We start from the raw sequence: 21930 nt of genomic DNA, 5'->3' as shown, positions 1-21930 counted from the left end.
AAATTAGTTATTCCCACTTGGCGCCAGCAAAAATCATCTAGGCCTCTATTTCTACCTGTCGGAGTGAACACACACACACACACACACACACACACACACACACACACACACACACACACACACACATGCACAAGCACGCACACACACACACACACGCAAACGGGAAACTGTTTTTAAATGCAGGATGAGACCTGAGAGACCATCGTCTCTGCATGGCAGCAATAAACACTGCTGTCTGTAAACCTCATGTAGAAAGCAGCTCCCAAATGTGACAAATCCATCCTCCGCCAGCTTCCCCCTTCACTTCAACACACCCGCAGCCTGAGCCAGCACAACCCCTCACCACCACCACCATCCCCACCCCTCCCCTGGGCCCCCTTCAGCCGGCTGCATGTCTCTGGAGGTCGCCTCTGACGTCAGCAGCTCGACTGGGCAGAGTGCCAGCTCTGTGGGCCCTTGATGGATGCGGTTGGTCTGAGAAACAGTCCGCTGTGTGTGGAGCGCACGGCACAGACTCAACTCGGCCCGCTCAAACACATCTAATGACCCGTAAACACCCGACAAGCCCGTTCCCTCTCCCTTTCGTCTGTCTATCTCACACACACACACACACACACACTGACGATTAAAGGAAACACGTGAAGATGAGTGATTTGTACTGCAAATGGCCAGGATAATAAATGGAACCCGCAGAGTTACACTCTGTCTGGGCTCCAGTTATCCTTTGGTCTTTAAGAGAAAAGGTTTTAGTTTTTCAGTGCAATAAAAGCAAACGACTGACGTGGCTGCAGATATTCATGGCAGCCTGTATTTGTGGTCGACTCCTCAGGAACTGGTACGGGATTATGTGAGCTAAAAAGTACAAACATTTAACCAAAGTAAAATATTACAGAAATTACAACTGTGCGTCAATATACTGAAATCCGCTGATCCAATCATTATGTCACAGTGATCCAGAGAGCTGCAGCGTGTGTGTGTGTGTGTGTGTGTGTGTGTGTGTGTGTGTGCGGGAGTGGGTATACCTGCAGGCCTGCTGCTGGTCTTCCTCTTCAGCCATCTGTCCAACGTCTCTGCACTCACACTCTCCAACACAAAGTCGTCCAGCATCTGCGGGTGCAGTGAGAGGTAGGCCTTCACTTTCTCATCTGTCAAGCCTGAAGAGAGCAGAAACAAAAATGCTTTTTAGTTCATGCACAGCACAACTTTATCCATGACTAAGCAAAGTGTATTTATAAAAAAAAGGACGCTGAGAGACGCTGCACAAAATCATGGAAATAGTAGAAAAGTGTGGAGGAGAGAAATGTAAGATATAAAGATGGATGGAAATAATGTCTCACTCTGGCCCACAGTATTCCCGACAGCCACCCAAACAAATCCACAGGCTAGAAGCAGCAGAAGGTCATCTCTCTTTCGCTTTACTGTGAGGTGAGAGCGGCAGCAGCGCCTAGTTTCCAGCTAAGGCTCTCAGATAGCTGGGCTAGCTCACTTATGTTTACTGTAAAGCTGTGTCTCCAGGGATAGGAGCCCCCAACAGAGGCAGCAGGATAAAGGAGGACTCGATTGTGCTTAATAGGCAATTAGGTTCTTGAGAGCTCGCTAAGTGCTGCTGTTTACTGTCTTTGTTGTCAGGGAAAAAAGCCATTTGCCAGACCATCGTTGAGGTAAAGTTGTTTTTAATATACCCGCTGGCGTCTGAGAGGCCGTCATGATGCACTAGGAAACCATCATGTTTAGGTCACTCACGCAAAATGGTGTGTGTGTCTAAAACAAAGACTTGTAACTGTCTAAATTCAGCCATGAGACATCATCTCATCATGGGACCGTGAACTCAACGCTCACGTTGGCCTACAACACAACCGAAAGTAATAAAAAAGGAAAAACAAATCCTATGGCAGTGCTGAATTTAAATTTTATGATATACAACACAGGATTGATATCTGTTATCAGATAATAGGGGAAAAGAGGGCCGCTGTATTCAGACAGCCCCGATCATTTTACTGCTTTCTCACGAAACGTCTGGTTATCAGCAGCATCTGTGTAGACTCCCTTCAACTATGAATCACAGGAGGACATGCAGCTGGAAGGCATGTGTTCTGCTTTCAGACACACACACGGTTGAAAATATTACTAAGTGGGGCGTCTGTCTGAAATCCTCTATATCAGGGGAGAGAATGGCTGCAGACGATTGTGGACAACAAAGCAAGTACGCGAAGGGTGGCACAGGCTGGAGTGTTGTGCCAGATGACAAAATAAAACCAGCTGCAAGAAATACAAGTATCCACTTCAGCTGCAGGTAACCTGATGTACGTCCATAAAAAGTGTCTAAAACCTGTATTTTTTTAAGGAAGAACTTATACTTATTTGAATTTAATTTTAGAATCAAAGTGCTCCTGATTCTGGTAAACAGTCAGCAGCTACCTACGACCTTTGATTTATTCCCCCAGAACAAATAATTTGATCTTCATTTACGATGGATCATCTGCTCAGTGTGTGTGTGAGTGTGAGTGTGTGTGTGTGTGTGTGTGTGTGTGTGTGTGTGTGTGTGTGTGTGTGTGGGTCGAGCAGGCTTGTGGTTGCAGGCAAATAAGGCAAACAGAGGTGGGGGTAAGTTTGGGGGGTGGAGGACGCTGTGGTCTGACGCTGTCCAGACACGAGACACAGCTCTTCAGGAGCGGAACGCCTCACGAGACTCCTGGCCAGCTCTGACGCACATCGGCAGAATACGGCTTAATAAATGAGAGAAAGTTAAGGGGGGTTGAAGGGAGCTGCAGGGGACAGAAAGACACACAGAGAAGAGTAAAATGGGAGCACTGCAAAAGAACCTTACGACTTTGTCCTATCTGACACACAAAGAAGGCACTGTGATTAGTGACACCACAAAAAAAAGGAAACACAAGGAGGCTGTGTGAATTTATGAATGAAAGTTTTGTGTCGATGATTATTTAGCAATCATATGTGTGCACATGAACAAAAATAGTCAAATGTCCTATTTCCATGGGGCAAAAACAAAAAGCAGTGATAAGAATTTTGTAGGGGGCATGTAATAGTTCATAAAACGGTGTTCTGAGTACATCCTGAAAAACTGTGAAAAAGGGGAGTTTGTGAGGCCTTACAATTAAATTCATTGTTTTTACTAACACCATAAAAAGTGGGGAGCACAATATAGTATATCTGTCAACTAATCAGTATCAAGCCAATAATTTCTTAAAGCAGAAGGATGGCCATATGCTATATTTACTTGTGAACAAGTCACAATAAAAGACCAAATGTGTTCGTTTGTCTCTCAGTAATGTCCAACTTCCTCAACCTGTCTATGCCTGTCAGCTCATTTGTTCCTACTGAGGACAGGTTATGAATATATGCTTTTATTATCATTAAAAAAAAAAAAAAAGAAAAAAAAAAAGGTAGATAGTGCATTTGTTGGGGACTATTTTCAGCTGTGGATTAATGCACATTTGGTGCTCCGGTGATTATTTCAGTGAGCAAGATGGTTTTTGTGGGATTGATTCAAAATAAACTACAGTGCCCATGTTCATCATAATGAAGGATGTGTATTTATTAGTTTTTGGAGGAGCTCTATTGCACAGAGCAATAACCTGTAAACACACACTACTTGTTACTAGGATTAAACCATTGTTCTGGTCTTTTCATGGTATGTATGACTATCAGCAGACTTATTCTTCAAAGCTATGTTATGTTGATGTATTAATTGAATGCTTACAGGGAAGACATATGACAATGTAATACAATAATATGATGTATTAACGGAAGGCAGTGCACATGACAGGAAAGCCTTCAAGGGTCGACTTCCTCTAAATGTGAGAGCAAAGATGTTTGAAAATGTCAGGTCAAAGTTACATCATTTTGACATTTTGTTGAAATAATTTAAACATTTTTTTCGGTGAATGACTAATGAATCTGCTCTAAGTATCACAGTCAGCTAGGTGCTGGCATCCTGTCACATTAAATCTGTTTATCTTTATCAGTTAAGAAATCAGTGTTTATTGGAAAAAGTAAAAAAAAAAAAAGAAAAAGTAAATAGTGTAAATCTCGATTAAAGTGCCCTGGAAAAACAAGCCAGAGGAATGATTGGTCTGATCTGACAGACATTATATTACGGCATGATGGTGATTGATGGCACTTTTTTTTCCTGAACATTCCTGCTACTTTCTGCCGACCTTACAGGCTTTCCCTCTGATTTCCTCTGAAGTCTTTAGAGCCGCAGCTCAACCTAATGTGACCGCAGTGACACTCAGAGCTGTGGGATATGCGTCAGTGTCCCGAGCTGGCGACTACGGCGGCCAATCAAAGGTGCAGCCAGATCTGTCCCACATGCTGTGGTCCAGAATGGTTAACCCCGTTGGGAACCACATGTGCTCACTCAATCAGGACAGAGACTGCTGTGGTACAAGAAACGGCTTGGTCACTGGTTTGACCAGAGCTTTTTTGCTTTTATTTTGTAAAACCTCTGTGATATTTTCCTTCCCACTGGGGCCAACTCTGCTGAAGACAATGGCGTCATCAAGATTAGATAAAATATTTTTTTCATTTGTTTCTAACAGATATAATGATAGATAAGCATGTTTGACATGTCAAACACAAACCAAAGTCTTACAGTTTTTTTAGATTTGTAATCAAAAAATTTTAATCATGATCCAGTCCATGAACTTTCTACCAGAGCAGTCGGTATTGTAGGCTGTGCAATGGCTGTGGCAGGGGATTATTGCCATTTACTTATCATGTTTATGATTACGCTTAAACAGTGGTAAAGGAGCTATTCACATCCTGCGCTAAGTAAAGGTGCTAGTGCCTTAATGTAAAAATACTCTTTACTGAAAAGTGAAAGTCTCAAATCCTACTGAAGTGAAAGAAAAAAAAACCCTCTACTTAAAGCATCAAAAATAAAAGTGCTCATGCTGCAGTAAATTGTCCCCTGTGACTGATAAGTTACTATATGTGAAACTGTTAAGACTGTTAGCACCGATGCATCCATGCATGAGTTGGATTTTACTGTTGTTGTTGTTGGAGCTGGTTTAGTCAAGTGGGTCCCAACCTCAGGGTCAGGCCCCCTTCACAGGGTCAGAAGATAAATCAGGGGGGTCATGAGAGGATTAATGGGGTAGGAATGAGGAAAAAAAAAAATCTCTAATCTTTGCTCTTTTTAGTAAAATATTGCACCTTTTTTTAATTTTTTTTTTACATGGAACCATCTGGGAGTGTTATAAGGGAAAGCACCTCTTTAGACATCTGAATCATGACTAGACACTGCTTTTTTGTGAGGGGTCACAAATCAGAATGGTTGGAAACTAGAGGTTCAGTCTTTAACAATGTTTTGTACATGTATTTTATACATTTATCATGTCCTCTTTTTATGTAAAATCTTATTCTTATTTTTATTCTTATTCTTATCTAGATGCAGTGGGGTAGAAATATAGTGCAAACTAGAAATACTCAATTACCTTGACAGTGTGCTTACACACAGCGCTTCAGTAAATGTACTTAGATACTTCTCTCCTCTGTGCTTAAATGAGTTTCAGTCAAATGAAGTCACTGGTTCAGACAAACGTATAGGCACAAAGCAGTTTGTTGTGCAGCATGTTTATGAGTGGCTGAAGCTCAGTTGGCAGAGATTTTGGTGCCTGACTCAGACTTGGGCTTCCTGTGTAAAAACTGAAGCCTGAGTTCATGCAGTGAGGTATTGTTGCATAACACTTATCTTGACTATAGTACACCACACCCTGGGACTGGGAAGGGAAGGCCAAACCATTCTCAGTCTGTCTGGGTCTCTCAATATGAACATGCTCCTGTTTGACGGGGAATGCTTTTACAGTCAGCATGGGCCACCAGTTTGTGCTCTCCACCTTAACATTGAAATTCAGGCAACAAAACATCCTGAAAAAGCCTCAAAATAGTAAATTCTCTGGAGTTACAATTCAAGTTTATGACCATTTTTTTTTATTAAGGAAATCAATTAGGCATGCTCTGATTTTATACGGAAAAGTAAATGGCTTGTAGAGATGCTGTAAACTGTTAAGTAATTCACTCCATCGTATAATAAAATAATGTGCTTTGAATAAATATTTTTTTCATGCTTTGTATTCGCTGTTATAGCAACTTTAAAGTGTTGAAACAAGCATCAGAATTGAAACTTGACACTGAGTCAGTTGTGGTAAGATATCACATTATGAGTCAAAAGCCATAATAAGACACTTTGCAGGTCAACATTTATCAATGGCACACAAGAGGAAAAACCCCAGAGTATTTCTGACACTACTCTGTATTTCTCTTTATGAGAAGCTCCTTCAGAGAATAGGAAAAGAAACCACCGTGAAGCAAGGCCTCATTTCTCTCTCTGTATCCACAAATCTGTTCTCATTTCGCCATTAACATTTTGTTTGATGTACGCTTGCACAACCTCTGTCACTGTAAGCACAGCAACACCACACTTCACGTCATCCCTTCAGTCTTCATCTGATAGCCGAGGCACAGAGATGGTGATTGTAGTAGACATCTTCAACCGCTGATCGGCTTCCTCTGTTACTTCTCTTCACCTCCAAGGTTTCTATTTTAAAATCTGAATTTCTAAACATGAGCGTCGGTGATGAGAGTAACCTCACCCACATATCACAAGCTTCTTACTCAAAGCGGTGAAATCAGTGCCTCACTGTTATTTTGGGAAAATGATCCTTTTTATCATCAATCAATCTGTAAATTTTTTTTTTTTGATTCACTGAATAATCATCTTGTCTGGCGGTGATGTACAGGTGTACACCAGGACACCGTGACATCATAGCTGTTGCAGCGTGGTTATAGGTGGAACAGAGCGCACATTAGTGATGCTGGGTGTGGTCAGCCTATTTTTAATATTATATGAAATAAAAGTTATCTTCAAAAGTTTTAATGCAGAAACATATTTGATATGGAAATGTGAGCAGTTTATGAACTGGCCACAAAGTTGAACACATTGGCGACACTTTTCCCCATGAATTTTGCCTGACAGGTTAACTCAGGTAAAAACTCTGTGCCAAGACATTCCATAAATACTAGTTGGCTTGTTTGAGGTGTGAAGGCACACACGGTCAAGTTTGAGGTTGGAAATGGTTTGGCAGGTGAAGCTTGTTTGGTGCAACAGACATTACACCACATGGGTGTACAGGCTGTTTAACAAGGCTGCTCAGCTGAGAGAACGTTGATGAGGCATTGACTCAGTTGGCAGGAAGGTGGTTACTTTAGCTGAGGGTGAGGTGTGACTTCATTTGACCAGTACTGCACATTTGTTTTTGTTTTTTTAAACTATTTAAAAATTTTTTTTTTTCAAAAATACTGCAGGAAATAGACATAAGTGTGAGCTCTATGAAATAATATAAGGCATGGTTGAATTGTGACATTCTTGTGATGTAGGTTTGTAAATTCCTGGAGATACTGCAAAAGGAAAGTATTGCTTTATCTGAAACAATAAGCTCCCATACACCAATAAAGAGATCAAATATCTGTTAAAGACAACAACTGGCCCACCCCTCTCCATCATTCATTTCAATTTCCCATGAAGCAGTTAGCTATCGGCGTGACAGTGCTGTAACAGAGGTGAGTGTGTCTCCAGCGCTCCTGTCAGACGATGTCGAGCAGCACTGTCAACAGCAGAGGCCAACCCCGGCAGTGCCGGTGTTTAGTGAGCAAGATGTTCCTCCTCTGTAACACATAGATGAAAAATGCACATGAGAGAAAAAGGGAAAAGACCACTTCTCTAGAAGCGCACTCCTTCTGGCAGAGAGTCAAGGGCAAGCTGCCAAGGTACTACTTTTCACTCTCCTGACATGAGGCTGAGGCAGGAAAGGGGGTGGGGGGGGGGGGTTGGTTGCTGCAGGGTGCGTGCGTCAGCAGGTCCGCCTGGGACTCCCTTGCCAGGAGGTGGGAAGAGCATGTGGTTCTTATCTTATCTATGGGAGGGCCGGAGCACAGCGTCCAAGACTGACATTCAGTGAGCGGCAAAGAGGGAAAAAAAGAGCGAACGCTGAAGATGAAAATGCTTTGACTCCTTTCCCACTGCTCCCCTCATTTATTCATTGAGCCTGTGCCCATGAAACTTGCCGTGTGTGTGTACATATGCAGGTAACACCACACACACATGTATGTGCACACACCCCCCACATTCCACAGGAGCTGAGGGTGAGGTGACCGGTGCGGCTAAATCAATACACCACTCAGTGAAAAAGTGTCAAATTAAGAAAACGTTGTTTCACCCTGGGCTTTAACTGCAGTCCCATCACTTCCAGAGACACGCCCCCACATGGCAAAAACAAACACCGCTGCACAAACATGCAAGCTCACACCTCTCTCACACACACACACACAGTGCGAGAGAGAGAGAGATTTCCATGGAAATGTAATTTGCATTATTTCCACCTCCATGGTCCAGGTCATAGACGTAAAGGGTAAGGGCTATAAATGGCAAACTGAGATGTAGATAAGGCATGTCCCTTGATCCACAGTCGAACAGTGTGGTCACAGGCAGGGCAGCAGCACTCAAACTGCAGTTACAGACACACAGCAGGTCGACCTTCAACTAAAAACTTCCTTGTGCTTTTCCCTCGGTGAGAGGAAACTGAACGACAGCCAGAGGTGGAAGATCACGCAGCCTACAACACTGCTAACAGTAAAGCTGGAGTCGCTGCCTCAGAGTCAGCATCTTGCCTGAACCGGTGATTTGATGTAGCACTGCATCTGCACCCCCCCCCCCCCCCCCCCCCCCCCTTCCCCAGAGCCACATCAGTTATCAGGGGTCATGTTCCCCGCTCCACATCTGGACTGATGCTGAACTCTGCAGCCGTTCTGCAGAGGGGCCAGTTGGGACCTGGTAATGAGAACCACAGATTCCTTGCGTCTTCTCCAGTGCCGCGTTCTTTTATGAGCCCTGACACGAGGACAAGTTGTAAAGAAATCTACATGCATGTGGCCTTTTCCCATCCCCTCAGATACCAACCCACGACAAGCTGACGAGGGTCAACGGACGCCTTGAGGAGAATGTCATCTGTTTCCCGACTCAGATCGTGCACTGTGCCCTGGCACTGATCCAGTCCTGCACAGATCTTCACATAAAAAAAAAAAAAAAAAGGGTTCAAACCTCAAACAAGCTAATTTTCTTTGGCTTGAATTTCCTGAGAGTTTAAATAAACACTGAAGACAAATCACAAAGAGAAACTATTTGGCATGTGCTCAGCCCAGTCTGGAATTATTTAGCCATTCAAATTTCAATCAGGCTTTAATTTTCATATTGCAATCATATCAGGTGCTTTATGTATTTACATATTCTGTGACAGTGCTGAGAGAAATCCTTGCTGTGAGAGAGAAGGCATGTGCTGGGACAGGAAATGTCCAGCGTGAGCACTTCCTGCCTGACAATGCAGCCTTCTTCACTGAGTTAAGCAATTCGTCGACAACCAATTGGGTTTGAAAATGCCTGAGAGATCACATTAAGGGTGAACCAGACTGACCTCCGATACGGACCAGAACTATCCAGCAACAATGCACACAAACACGCGCATGCATATTTATTTTCCCGCAACGTGAGGCTACAAACAGCTATAGTATCCCAGGACTAACCTCACTGCTGAGAATTATATGAGCAACCAGGGAGTGAATGAGCCAGCATGTTGTCTTGACAAACTGGAGTCTGTCTCTCCAGGGGTCAACTGGACAGTCCAGCAACCAGTCCAGTTTCAGAAAGGACAAACAATGATGGGAGGATAAACATACCATCAGTTGCTAGAAAACAAAAGCGCACTTTTTACCACAATAAAAGCCCTCCTTTACCCTCTGCTGGATACATTTAAAGTAATCTATCATATGTCTACTGTTTGTAGAGAGCAGTCTCAGTAAACAGTGCTGTAAAAACATACAGAGCATATAATGAGTTGTATTCTAGTTCGGAAATGAATGTGTTTGTGTGCCTTTATCACTGTCACAAAGCCTTGGATAAAGTATAATCAAATTATTCCCTGATCCCACACAAATCAGGGGGAAACATGCAATGAGAAGGCAAACAGCGTGTCAAGTTAATCCTATATTTAACCCAGATTAATTGACAGCTGTACAGCATTTGAAAAAAAAAAAAACTGACTGAGCAGCATAAATATGAGCTGATACTCACATAAACACAAAACTATGACAGAAGTGAAAGTGACAGTAGATGATGAGCTTTTTCTCTCACATCAACATACAGCATTTGTGAATGACTTCTTTATAATCAAAAAATAGTATAAAACAGATGACTAGCTCATCCTACAGTGGATATTTCTTTAAGGCATTCGACTCTGACAGCCACCCACATCCACTGCTGTTTTGTAAATTCAAAAAGTTTGGAAGCTTTGTGAAATCTGAAATTCTTGTCCTTTTTTGGTCAGCGTGAGGGCAGGATACCTACATACTGTACCTCAATAATACATTCCATGACTGCAGTTTACTGCTATGTGCGTACTTTGGCATCACTCAGTATCCCAGGCCCCAAACTACTAACTTGTTATTACAGGGTTGCCACTAAAGGTCACTTGAGGTGCCACTGAAACAACTGGAACCACGGACGGAATTATTCATGTGGCACACACACAGAGTAAATTATGGAAGCACAGAAATGATTAAGATCCCACAGCAACATTACAAAGATATGACAGCAGATAAAATACCAAAATATGGACTGTAAATCCACCACCGACTTGCACAGACATGCTATGGAAAAATAAGTATCTTAATAGAGGAGAAATTTACTGTAGTGACAGAAAATTACAAATGTTTTTTTTTTTTTTTGCATTTTTTTTTTTAGTAAACTTGCAACAATTTCTCAGTATATTACATTTTATTTTAATATGAATAATGTTAAATTGTGTATCTGCCACTGGTGTGAAAATGTAGAGGATAAGCAGAAGAGTTGACATAAGAGCCAAATTGAATAAGGTATTAGTAGGACACTAAATATTTATCACAGCTATGGCATAAGAAATACTATGATTGTTATATGAATAATATTACTTATAGGAGTTTATAGGAGATTATAAAGATTTGCTAATTTCAATGGGAATATTAAGACCGAGCTCCCATTTCTTCTGCAATATATTTTTTTAAAGATTTATTTCTATTAAGGAGTAAACAGTATTTACACTTTGTATCCTCACTCCGGCTCCTGCTGTTCAGACTTCGCTTCGCTCAGATAACATGTCTTGCTGCAGCACTGCTGTCAGACCGGACCAGCTCAGATCCGAGACGAGTTTCACTAACCCGATCTGTATTTTATTAAATCCTGAAAGAGGCTGGAGAGACGCACACTACATTTTATGAATTGCTGTCCTGCCAGGTCTCCCTCCAATGAAGTCCCCACCCATCTAGATCAGCTATCAATCGGTCATTCATAAAGTTGAGCAGACACACGGGCAAACAGCGTCCGCCTGCAGGACCAGCAGAATTCATGCATCCAAAATATCCTCATGTTTTTTTACTCCCTTGTTACTGAAAGTCAACGCGGTCTGTGTTTAAGCCTAAATTTCAGCTTTGATTTTTCTTTAACACTGTGTTAGTGTTAGTCAAAAATACCTACTTGCACCCAGGAAACAGTCCGTTAACCTTCTGAAACAGCTTGTTGAAGACGGACCATCTTCCATGTCGGATTGTGAGCGCAAGAGGAGAGAGGAGCCACGGAGAAAAGTGCGCCTCTGCAGCTGCAACTTGGTGCGTCTGGGCAAAAAAGCAAAACTATTCCAGGACGCGCTGAGGTGATGGTATCCTCAGTGCTTGAGGCTGTGCACGGTTTTAGGAAGGGCAAGAAGAGCAGTGTGCTGCCCCCACCCCCCCTCCACCAGCGCTATAACCCAGCACCGCTGGCCGAGGTGTAGCTACAGTCGGTCCGCCTCCTCGGCGTGGTGGCTCCGCTGTGGATGTGCAGCAGCAGACTGGAGGAGCGGAGACGACGACGCATAGACACAGAGAAATGGGAGTAAACACACACACACACACACACACACACACACACACACACACACACACACACACACACACACACACACACACACACGGGGAGAGAGGGAGAGACAGCAGCGCGCCAGTGTCAAGTGAGGCGCAACAAGAAAGCACGGCTTCCCCTCTGGTTTTCAAAATAAAAGCCCCCCCCCCCCAAAATGGCGAATGCAGTGCAAAGTGCCTTGAAAGAATTACTGAATAGACCGTAATCAAATTCACTAAGAACTAAAGTAGGTTAGACAACATTTTTGTATGAATTTCCTTCGGTGACACATTCGTACAGCCCTGAGGCTTGTGGCTTACTAGCTTGGGCCCTGGGCATATTTTTAATGTTAGATATCAGCCTACATTCACAAAGACACCGACAACAGTGACTGAGCCCTTAAAATGTGTGTCATCCTAAAAGAAAAAGGAACAGATTATGAAAATTGCCAATAGCATTACGTTCATTCAGTAGCAAGACATTTATTTTAATTTGAAGTGTACGTTGTGATTGTTTCCGGTGTTTTTGCGCACTTGACGCGTCTGGGCAGCGCACTCTTGACGCTGCTCAAGCGCTGTTCCTGTTCCTGAATTTGGCTGCGTAAAAGGGGCCGAGCCATATGCCCAGCGCTCTCCAGAGACACGCTGCTGTTTCCTGATCCACGACTCAGTGGTCAAGGAGGAGACGGCGACAACCTCCAGATTTACAGCATGGCGGGGCAAAGCAATGAAGCGTCCACTCTGGCGTGTACCGACTGATAATGAACACCACGGCGTTGAAAGCGCCCGGGTTTAAGCATCATGCTCTTGTGCCCTTTAGCAAGGCACTGTGGTCGTCCCTGCTCTTGAGGTGCCAGAGCCGACCCAGACCACACTCAGGTTTCTAACTCAGGTTAGAAACAGGGATCAATACGCAGCGTTAGGCTGAATCTACCTGAAGTACATTTAATGAATGGCTTGTGCCCAACAAGCACCTTTCATTCAGATCAGCCTTTCATTAACATTTGGCAAACTACTTGTGCCAAGCACACAATCTATCTGGTAAAAATAAATGTAAAACATTCAAAGACACACTTTGTTATTTTGCAGCATAAGAAAAGATTATTTAACAAACAGAAAACTGAAACAATGTGAGTGTGTGTGTGTGTGTGTGTGAGAGAGAGAGAGAGAGAGAGAGAGACAGCGAGCAAGCTGGGGCAGTCTCAACACTGATCACACAAAGGACTATCAGTGTCTTATTTACCTCGAGATTTTATTGTAAGGTTCAACTGTGTGAAGTAAAATAAGATTTGTCTTCCTGCTATTTTTCTGAATCACTGTTGATATTTCAGCTCCTGATTTGAAATATCTGCGGAGACTTGCATTTACAAAAGGAATGCATTCAATTGATTTATTTCACCAGGCCAACTCAGTTGTACATTTACATAAATTATAATTGTAAATATCGCCTTGAATGGGCATGATAAAATAAATCAATGTAGTACATTCCTTCAGCAAAGGCCCTTACTCTGCAAATCACTGTTAGGACTACACAGCTGCAGTGCAGCTGAAATATTTAGACTAGACCTGCTCACCAAAATAGTGGGGTTATAATCCTAATAATAATATCAAGTCCCATAGTGATAATAATAACAATGATCAAATTAACCTCAAATTCAGGTCAACCAGAAAACACATTTTGCACTCTGCACTGTGAAGACTATCTGGAGAAAAAACAATGGAAGCTGAGCACAGAGATGCACAATTATAAGAGTGATAAACAATCATTTGGCTACCACAATGTTCAAATTAGAAAATGGCACAGATATAAAATTAATAAGCACAGAATCACCCCAGTATCAGATTAGATAGTTCAAGTGTTAAAATGTCAAAGGATTTCCTGTATCAGTTTGAGTTCTCTGACGTCTTCGAGGCCACACTGCACAGTTTCTGCCTTAAAACCAGCCAAGGAATGCATCACCACTCATGTTTATATTTCCACTAAGAATATCCATGTAAGAGACACATCATTCATTTACAGGACACTGGTAGAGCAAAACAATCCTGACATCAAACAAATTCTGTGCTATAAACCGACAAAACTCACATAATATACAACACACATAAAGATCTTAGTTCAGCTTACATGTACAAAATGTCAACAGTTACCCACATGCATGTAAACTGTCGCTGTTTAAATAACTGATCTGTTTCTTTTCTGTCTGTGTGAACAGTCTGAGTGAAGATCACCCACATCAAGACCCAAATGAAGTGAGCTCCCTGGCTTCACAACCTTTGTAGATGTGTGCTGGTGTTATCAGCGCTCACAGAGCACCTAAACAGCTCTGAGTCGGCAACATGATACAGCATAAAGTGTGCCAGAGTCCCTCATGGTCGCAGCATTACATACTGATCATATCGGGGGAGAGAGGGAGAGAGGTGTGGGAGCTGTGGCAGGTTACGTCAGCGTTTGCACTATCAATCACTGGCATTCCTACACTCTCGAGCAGCTGGTCCATTCAGAGGTCACGTATAACATAATGGATTCTGTCTGACACACTCTGTCGCGTTTCCTCCCGTGTTAGCCCCATGAGAATAAGCCTTCAATGTAGAGACCACTTGCATCTTAAGGTAACACATCAAACAGTTAATTCCATACGTATGATGCTGCCTTGAATTCTTTTAAGTTATATTACGATAAAACATGCATCTGTTCATTTGAAATGCTGAAAATATTCTCTGATGCCCAGGAATTTGCTGAAGCGAGAGACAAATAAATTTAGCCATTTAGGTGGAAGTGATCTTTAGATAGCATTTTCATATGAAAAAACACACATAACGCTAACAATCTTCATGCCTTTAATACTCTGAACATTGGTGAGATTTTATTCTGAATTATGAAACTGATGCGAATAAATAAAGGAGACTGTAAAAGTGACACAACCACAAATGAAAAGGAGAAAACAAATGAGAAGAAGCTCTGGGTCGGTGAAGTTCAGAGAGCTCACCTCTGTGCTTCCTCCCTCCACTTCAAGCAGCTCATGCACAGAAATTTAGACGGAAAACAAACGCTCGAAAACGTTTCCTGCAAAGACCGTGACCTGAAGTTTATGAGCTTATGCGAGACGGTCATGGATGAAGAACATATAGAGAAACGCGATAGATCACAAGGGATGCCACAACACTGTCTGTGACCCAGCAGTGAACCCCTCTGATCCACGGCTCTGCAAAGTGGCAGAGCAGTTGCAGAATTATTACATAACAGGAAGTCGGTGACCAGCTTGACCTGTCAAATTAAACCGATGTCTGCGTTTAAAATTAGTCCACTTGGTTCAAGACATTATTATATTATACGACCCCAACAGTGACACAAACTATTAGAAAAAAATGAAGACAGGCATGGATTGTACCAAGAACATGAAGGTTATTTTACAACACAGTGATCTCTAATTATTTTTGCCCTTGAGCTAATTAAATTTTATGTGTATTCTGTTTTGAAGTGTGTATATATATATATATGAGACACAGAAGTCATACATGGGTGGAAAAAGACACAAATGCAACAGAATGATACCAGCAAATCTTGAGCTGTCAGATGTTTCCTGTACTATTTTAAGTACACAAAGCGAGCTGCATCTTGTGAGGGACGGGTTGTTGGTTGCTTCCTGGCATCTCTGGTGAGTATGAGTACAGGACTAATTTACCAGATCCCTACTATGACCCTGACAAGACTGTGTTTTTAATTTGAACATATATATATATATATTTATATGAGTAACAGACACAGTTTAGTCTGTTGCTCCTAACATTAAAATTCTGATAAAGATCCAGTCCTGGGCAGTGGTGGCAGAAGTATTAACATTAACATTCATTTAAGTGAATATAAGAATACAATACTGCAACATTCCTGCGTAGTTGGTATTCTACATAAAGTATTAACCATTTTATGAACACTGATGCATTAATGGTACATCTGACATCTCCGATTAGCTTCACCCAATCCCCAAAATTGTTTAGTTTAAGACAAGGGAAAAACATCACAATCCTCACACTTGAGAAGCTGGAATCATTGCAGGTTGAATTTTAATTACTGTTCAGTTACTCAGTTTTTAAGAACGCATCATATTTTATAAACTCACCATATGTTTCTTCTATTAAACCTTAATTTCCAAACAAAAAGTAACTGTAGCTGTCAAATAATTGGAGTGAAATGTACATCTTTCCCTCTAACAGAAGTATAATGTGTAATTATACTCAAGTAAAGTACCTCAAATGTGTACTTAAGTGCGGTACTTGAGTAAATGCACTGAAGCGTACGTCCTGGTTTGTTGTGCTGGACTGAGGATAATGTAACAAATACATGGATAGATCATAGGCAGACAGACGGGGCAACAGATGGATTTTGTGATTTATCTGCGTCACAGTATCTTTTTATTTGTTTGGATACAGTTGGAATAAATGAACTAAGCACCACAAAACCCCCCCCCCCCCCCCCCCCCCCAAAAAAAAAAACAAACAAACAAAAAAAACCCTCAAAATGTCCGCCAGGGTTCTCTCTGGCTTGATCTGTATCAATTTGGACAGGCAGCGTGCACTCTTTTCTCTGTCAACATTATCCTGCCACAAAATCCCACATCCATCTGTGAATGGATCACATGTGTGTTACAGGGAAATTTATGGAAATCAAAAAAGTGATGATGAAAGACGCTGAAATCTCATCTGTCTTAATATGAGGTGTGTGTGTGTGTGTGTCACATGCAGTTGGTTTCTATGGCTGTTGGTGAAAGAGTAGCTTTACTATTGTCCGCCGGGGGATCAACAGCTGACTGAAGAGTGGAGTGGTCGGCAGCCATGCTTAACTGTTCTCCCCTCTCGGCTGTTTTTAGCAAACAGCCTCCTGATGACTACGGCCTCTGTCTCCCAACGTAAGAGCTGCACATCTTCAGACGTGTGTGCGCTTGTTCACACACAGCTTTACCCCCTACCCCCACATTACAGACCTCATTCACTTAAGCACATTTCTCATTCAAGGCACTGTACAAGCTTTTTGCAAGCTGCACACACACACACACACACACACACACACACACACACACACACACACACACGCCCCAGATGTAAGTGAAACATTTACAGATCACATGCAAGCACACGCAAACATGAACACATATACACACAGGAGCATACTTACATCTATGTGGGTACAAACACACACACACACACACACACACACACACACACACACACACACACACTCACACTCACACACATCACATGCGGCAGACACACACCACAGAGACTTCCAGTCCCCTCCCCCCAACTGAATAGTCTGTTCTGACAATCCACAGGACAGCCGGAGCATTGACGTCAGAGGCAGGCCCATGAAAATACAGGGTCCCTGGGGGGCTGAGGGAGTTATGCACATCTTCACAGCTTGGCTCGCAACTAGTTCAACAACCAGTGAGCATATTACTGCCTCTGTTTACCCTTATTTGTCAAAAGTGCAACAATGAAAAAAAAAAAAAAAGGAGCGTCACATCTACACAAAGCCTGGCATGCACAAATTTGCATGCGACTGCAATGCGGATCATCTCAAACGTGACGTCAATGGACGTCATTGCACTGTGATCCATTAGGACAAATGTGAGATAGGTGCATAATTTAAGTTAATGGAAATACAAATCACAGCACATCATTACCTGCCCTCCGTCGTCTTAATAATTGCCATTTTGAATAATTGTTGTCAGATTGTAGTATATTAGACATACCCAGAGGAAAGGTTTGTTGCTCGCTCAGACATCCTCACGCTCCCAGGAGAAAAGATGACATCTTTGTTTATCGCTCAATGTTCTGAACCTCTTTCTGTTGTTGTTTTTTTTTTTCTTCTTCTTCTAAGACATCATTAGGACATCAGGGCCATTAATCTCATTGTTTTCTCTGGTTCTCCTGCCCTAACCTTTTCTGACATTCTCAATGGCAAATTATGAAACATAGCTGCTGCAAATACAGTATGTGTTGCTGTGGTCTTAATGACAAGCATATGTTGTATTCATGTGCGTGATATGTTAGGGATAGACAGAAAAAGTACAGCTTGAGCCTCAGCTCACTCATTCACACTTGTCAGATCTACATGCTCGCTGTTTTTGTGCTGCCAGTGCTCTAAAGTATTTCCAACATTAGCTTGTAGCCTGTTAGCTAAATCAATCCTTTATTGCTGTTGTTTCTCACATAAAATGGCGACCGCAACCACAAGGGACAATACAAGCAGGAATGAAGGCAGTGGTGGGAAGGCTTTTCTCTGCATCACATGTCTGCTGAGATTATTCCTCACTCTGACTGTCTGGGTGCATATGAATTGATGGGATGTCACCTCAGTGCATCACAGTCTTGGCTTGGCGTGATCTTTATTGCATCAGTCAGGTTACCTGGACAGCCACTGTCCTGGTTTGTGGATCTAGTCCTGGATAGGTCCTTTAAAAGGTGTTAAAGGGATCTGATCTAGGTCCACTGTAACTGTGAGTGTGTATCTAAGAGGTTTAGCATTTTCATCACAAATAGAGCAAGTAGAGGTTGGCCTCACTTAAATTAACCTCTAAACCATACATGGCCCTCTAAAGTCTGGAACACTTTTTGGGATGAAGCAAAGTAATTTTCTATATGAATGGGTGATTCTTTTGATTGTCCAACAGAAGCTTTGATGGTTCCATCCTTGTTGCAATAAAGTTGAATCTGGAGCAAAGTTTTCAATGAGATCCAAAAATACATGTTAAATACTATAATAATTTAGAGGTGATGCTCCAGCACTCTTCAGTGCAGCCAAAATAATCCATTCTGTAGAAGCTGGTTTGTCCAGCTGCAGATGAAGTGCCCTATGAGGACCATGAGGTTTAGCTGCATCTCTGAAGCGCCATCTTCTAGGAGTCCAACTGAGCATCTTCTCCACGTAGTCCTAAACCCGCAGTTTGCGGCCTGCACAGATGCCACATGTAGTGACTCGGCTGTATCTTGGAGGACTTCCTTCCGTGTGATAGACGTGGTGACAGGAAATTAAGAGTCCAGCGCAATGGAACCATTAAAGACAGGCTGATTTTTTTTTCTTTTGTCAGTATTGTGCCATCAGTGAAAGCACTGTGTAGATCACACAGCAGGGATTACATGTCGGCGTCCCGAGGGGCAAGCGTCCGCTAATAAAACTTGGCTCCTCAGCTGCCTACTGCAAGAGACGCAGTACTGGCTTGTCAACAGGAAACAGGCTGATCTGGTGAAAGTTGCCTTTTATGGACTCACTGACAGTAACAGCATGCTCAAGTAACCTGAGGAGGATGAGGGTCCTAACTTTCATTTGGGGTGGAGCTGATTAAATGAAACACAGCCTAGTTCTTTCCATTATGGTGCATTATGTGCTATAGGCCTGTGCTGTCTGCTCTGCTTCCTCTGCAGTTGTCTTAGACACTTAACAATCTGGCTCCCATTTGCAGACTGCTATGGAGCAGGCCTCTGCACATCCAGCATCTACAGTGTGATGAGCTTCGTGCTAAGAGCCGTGTAGCTCTAACAGCACAGAATGCACGGCGGTATGAAAAGTGTCTGTCAGGGTCTTCAATATGGCAGAGCTGGATACCCTCCATCTCTACCCTCCATCTGTCAGTGGTGCATTAAAGACAGGGGTGGATTAAATTTCATGACTGGTCAGTGGGCAACATGTCAGTTGACTAGTCGGACTAACTGGATAATGCGACCCAGGCTGGTGCAGGTTCTCTACAAGTACCAGAGTCCAATTCAGGCTACACACGGTTTCAATAAAGAAGTAAAGTCTGACAGGGTAAGAGACAAATAGTTAGACATTATTAACAGGTTTTGCACAAACCAGGAGGGTAAAATTAAAAGTGAGCACAGCTACAATGTTGGTAATAATCCCTCATTACACAGGAACCTCACCTTTGTTTCTCTTGTATATAAGATAAAACAGAGTTTGTTTAAAGCCCATATCTGACTACTCATGATTGTTGCTTAAAGTGATTTTTACTTAGATCACAGCAGTTAACTAGGTAGTACATTATTATTATATTCAAAGAATTTTTAAATAAACAAGAGTTTTTCTTTAAGCTGTGAAGCTTGTGGTTTGGTGAAAAGAAGCCGTTCCATGTGAACTGCCACCAACAGTGGGACTTAATGGGACGTAGATAGTAACAAGGGCAGCAGGGCGACGACAGGTCACAACACTCCTCTTTGAGAAAGTTCCACATTGTGAGAAATGTCAAAAAAGAGGGACGTTAATAGTAAAGAAAATGGCAAAAGTGTAAAAAAAAAAAGGTACATTGCAAGGTTTCAAAAATACGTTCATTATCATATGTGTGTAATATTGCTTACAATTCAGAAAACTCAGGCTGTCAAATTTAGAACGTTTTACCTGAGATAATACTGATCTTCTTTGTTACTTGAGTAAAAGTTTACATGCCATTATTCCTGCCATATTGAAAAGGGATAAAGTGCTTTAAGTCTAATTGTGGTGTCACGATACATACATCTCGTATAGGTGAAAAGCCATTGAAAAGCAGCATCAGTGAAAACGGTAAAGCCTGCACACTGACTCCAAACCACAAATTATTAATTATATCCCAGTTGGATCTTTGTCAGGTCAAACATTTTGACCTGGTAGTTAAAATCAAATCAAAAATCTGGACCTGAGTGGGACTGAATACATTTTATGGCTTGGACTAGGCGTGTTAATTTGTTTATTTGCATTTTGAGAAGTAAACTGGTTAGAACAAGAAATTTTAGATTAGCATAGTCAACCACAGACACAAGTGTAACACACTTAATACATCACTGTCATCATTTCTTGCATTTCTCATGATAATTCAACAATGCCTTATAAAATTATAAATAGTATGTTATTACTGTAATTACTGTACTTTGTACACCAGAAATATGACATCTCTGATAAAGATGAATGTTTCATTTTATTAGTAGATGTTATTCTGAATAATAATTAACCATCTAATCCCTGCAGAGAATGTTTCATCATATCATTTCCCATTTATCTACATGGAGGTCAGAGGTCAGGGCAAACTGTAGCACCCCTGGAAGATGATGGGTATTCTTGTGTAATACTGCAACCTGAAGCGGGCCACTCTAGAGAGCAAAATAATAATAAAAAAGCATCCAGACATTATAGATGTAGGTTTTTAAGGCAGCACTTGGAGCAGCAGAGCGTACTCTGACTGCAAAATGAAGCATTTGTAAATTTAGAGCACTGCCAGAATTCCTCTGCCTAAATTCAGAGCATCAGACACACTGTTAACAGACAATGTGGAGCAGACGCCCCGAATGTACAACTATGCTGCAACTGTGCCAAATGGCATCATGTTAAAAGGCTTGAACAGTATAAAAATACAAGTCTTTAGACCATAACTTGCTATGGCCTTTTAAGTCACTACTACGGGGTTTCCTCATCATGGAGAGACTGTCCAAAAATGTGCCAGTTTTTCCTCTTTCCTTTCTCTAATTACAGTTGAGACTTTTGAATATGGTTTTAGTTGGATTACATGCTTGTAATAATTATTATTTTGTTTATTATTTCATTTTTCAACGGAAAATCTGTAAATCAGATATATTTAACCAATAGACATACATTGAATTTATTTTTTCTGGCCAAATGTGAAAAGGCAAAGGTCCTCTGCAGTTGTCTTAGACACTTAACAATCTGGCTCCCATTTGCAGACTGCTATGGAGCAGGCCTCTGCACATCCAGCATCTACAGTGTGATGAGCTTCGTGCTAAGAGCCGTGTAGCTCTAACAGCACAGAATGCATGGCGGTATGAAAAGTGTCTGTCAGGGTCTTCAATATGGCAGAGCTGGATACCCTCCATCTCTACCCTCCATCTGTCAGTGGTGCATTAAAGACAGGGGTGGATTAAATTTCATGACTGGTCAGTGGGCAACATGTCAGCTGACTAGTCGGA

General features: G+C 42.0%; 1 protein-coding gene across 4 annotated transcripts in view; it reads right to left on the bottom strand.

The window, feature by feature from the left end:
- Positions 1-21930, bottom strand: part of pde10a (phosphodiesterase 10A) — a 61399-nt gene that overhangs the window by 25339 nt on the left and 14130 nt on the right. For 2 of the 4 annotated variants that reach the window (XM_071480986.1, XM_071480987.1), the window contains one exon: positions 1023-1154. In XM_071480986.1, the coding sequence (XP_071337087.1) occupies positions 1023-1154 (132 nt within the window). Of the gene's footprint in view, positions 1-1022; positions 1155-11584; positions 12006-21930 lie in introns of those variants that run through there. The other 2 variants (XM_071480988.1, XM_071480989.1) reach the window with 2 other exon arrangements.

This window comes from Trachinotus anak, unplaced genomic scaffold (assembly GCF_046630095.1).
Source record: "Trachinotus anak isolate AG129_WGS33_773 ecotype Australia unplaced genomic scaffold, CSIRO_AGI_Tana_v1 ptg000007l, whole genome shotgun sequence".
Classification (NCBI taxonomy): Eukaryota; Metazoa; Chordata; class Actinopteri; order Carangiformes; family Carangidae; genus Trachinotus; species Trachinotus anak.
Note: the sequence above shows the minus strand (reverse complement) of the source record. Positions and strands in the feature narration are given on the sequence as shown.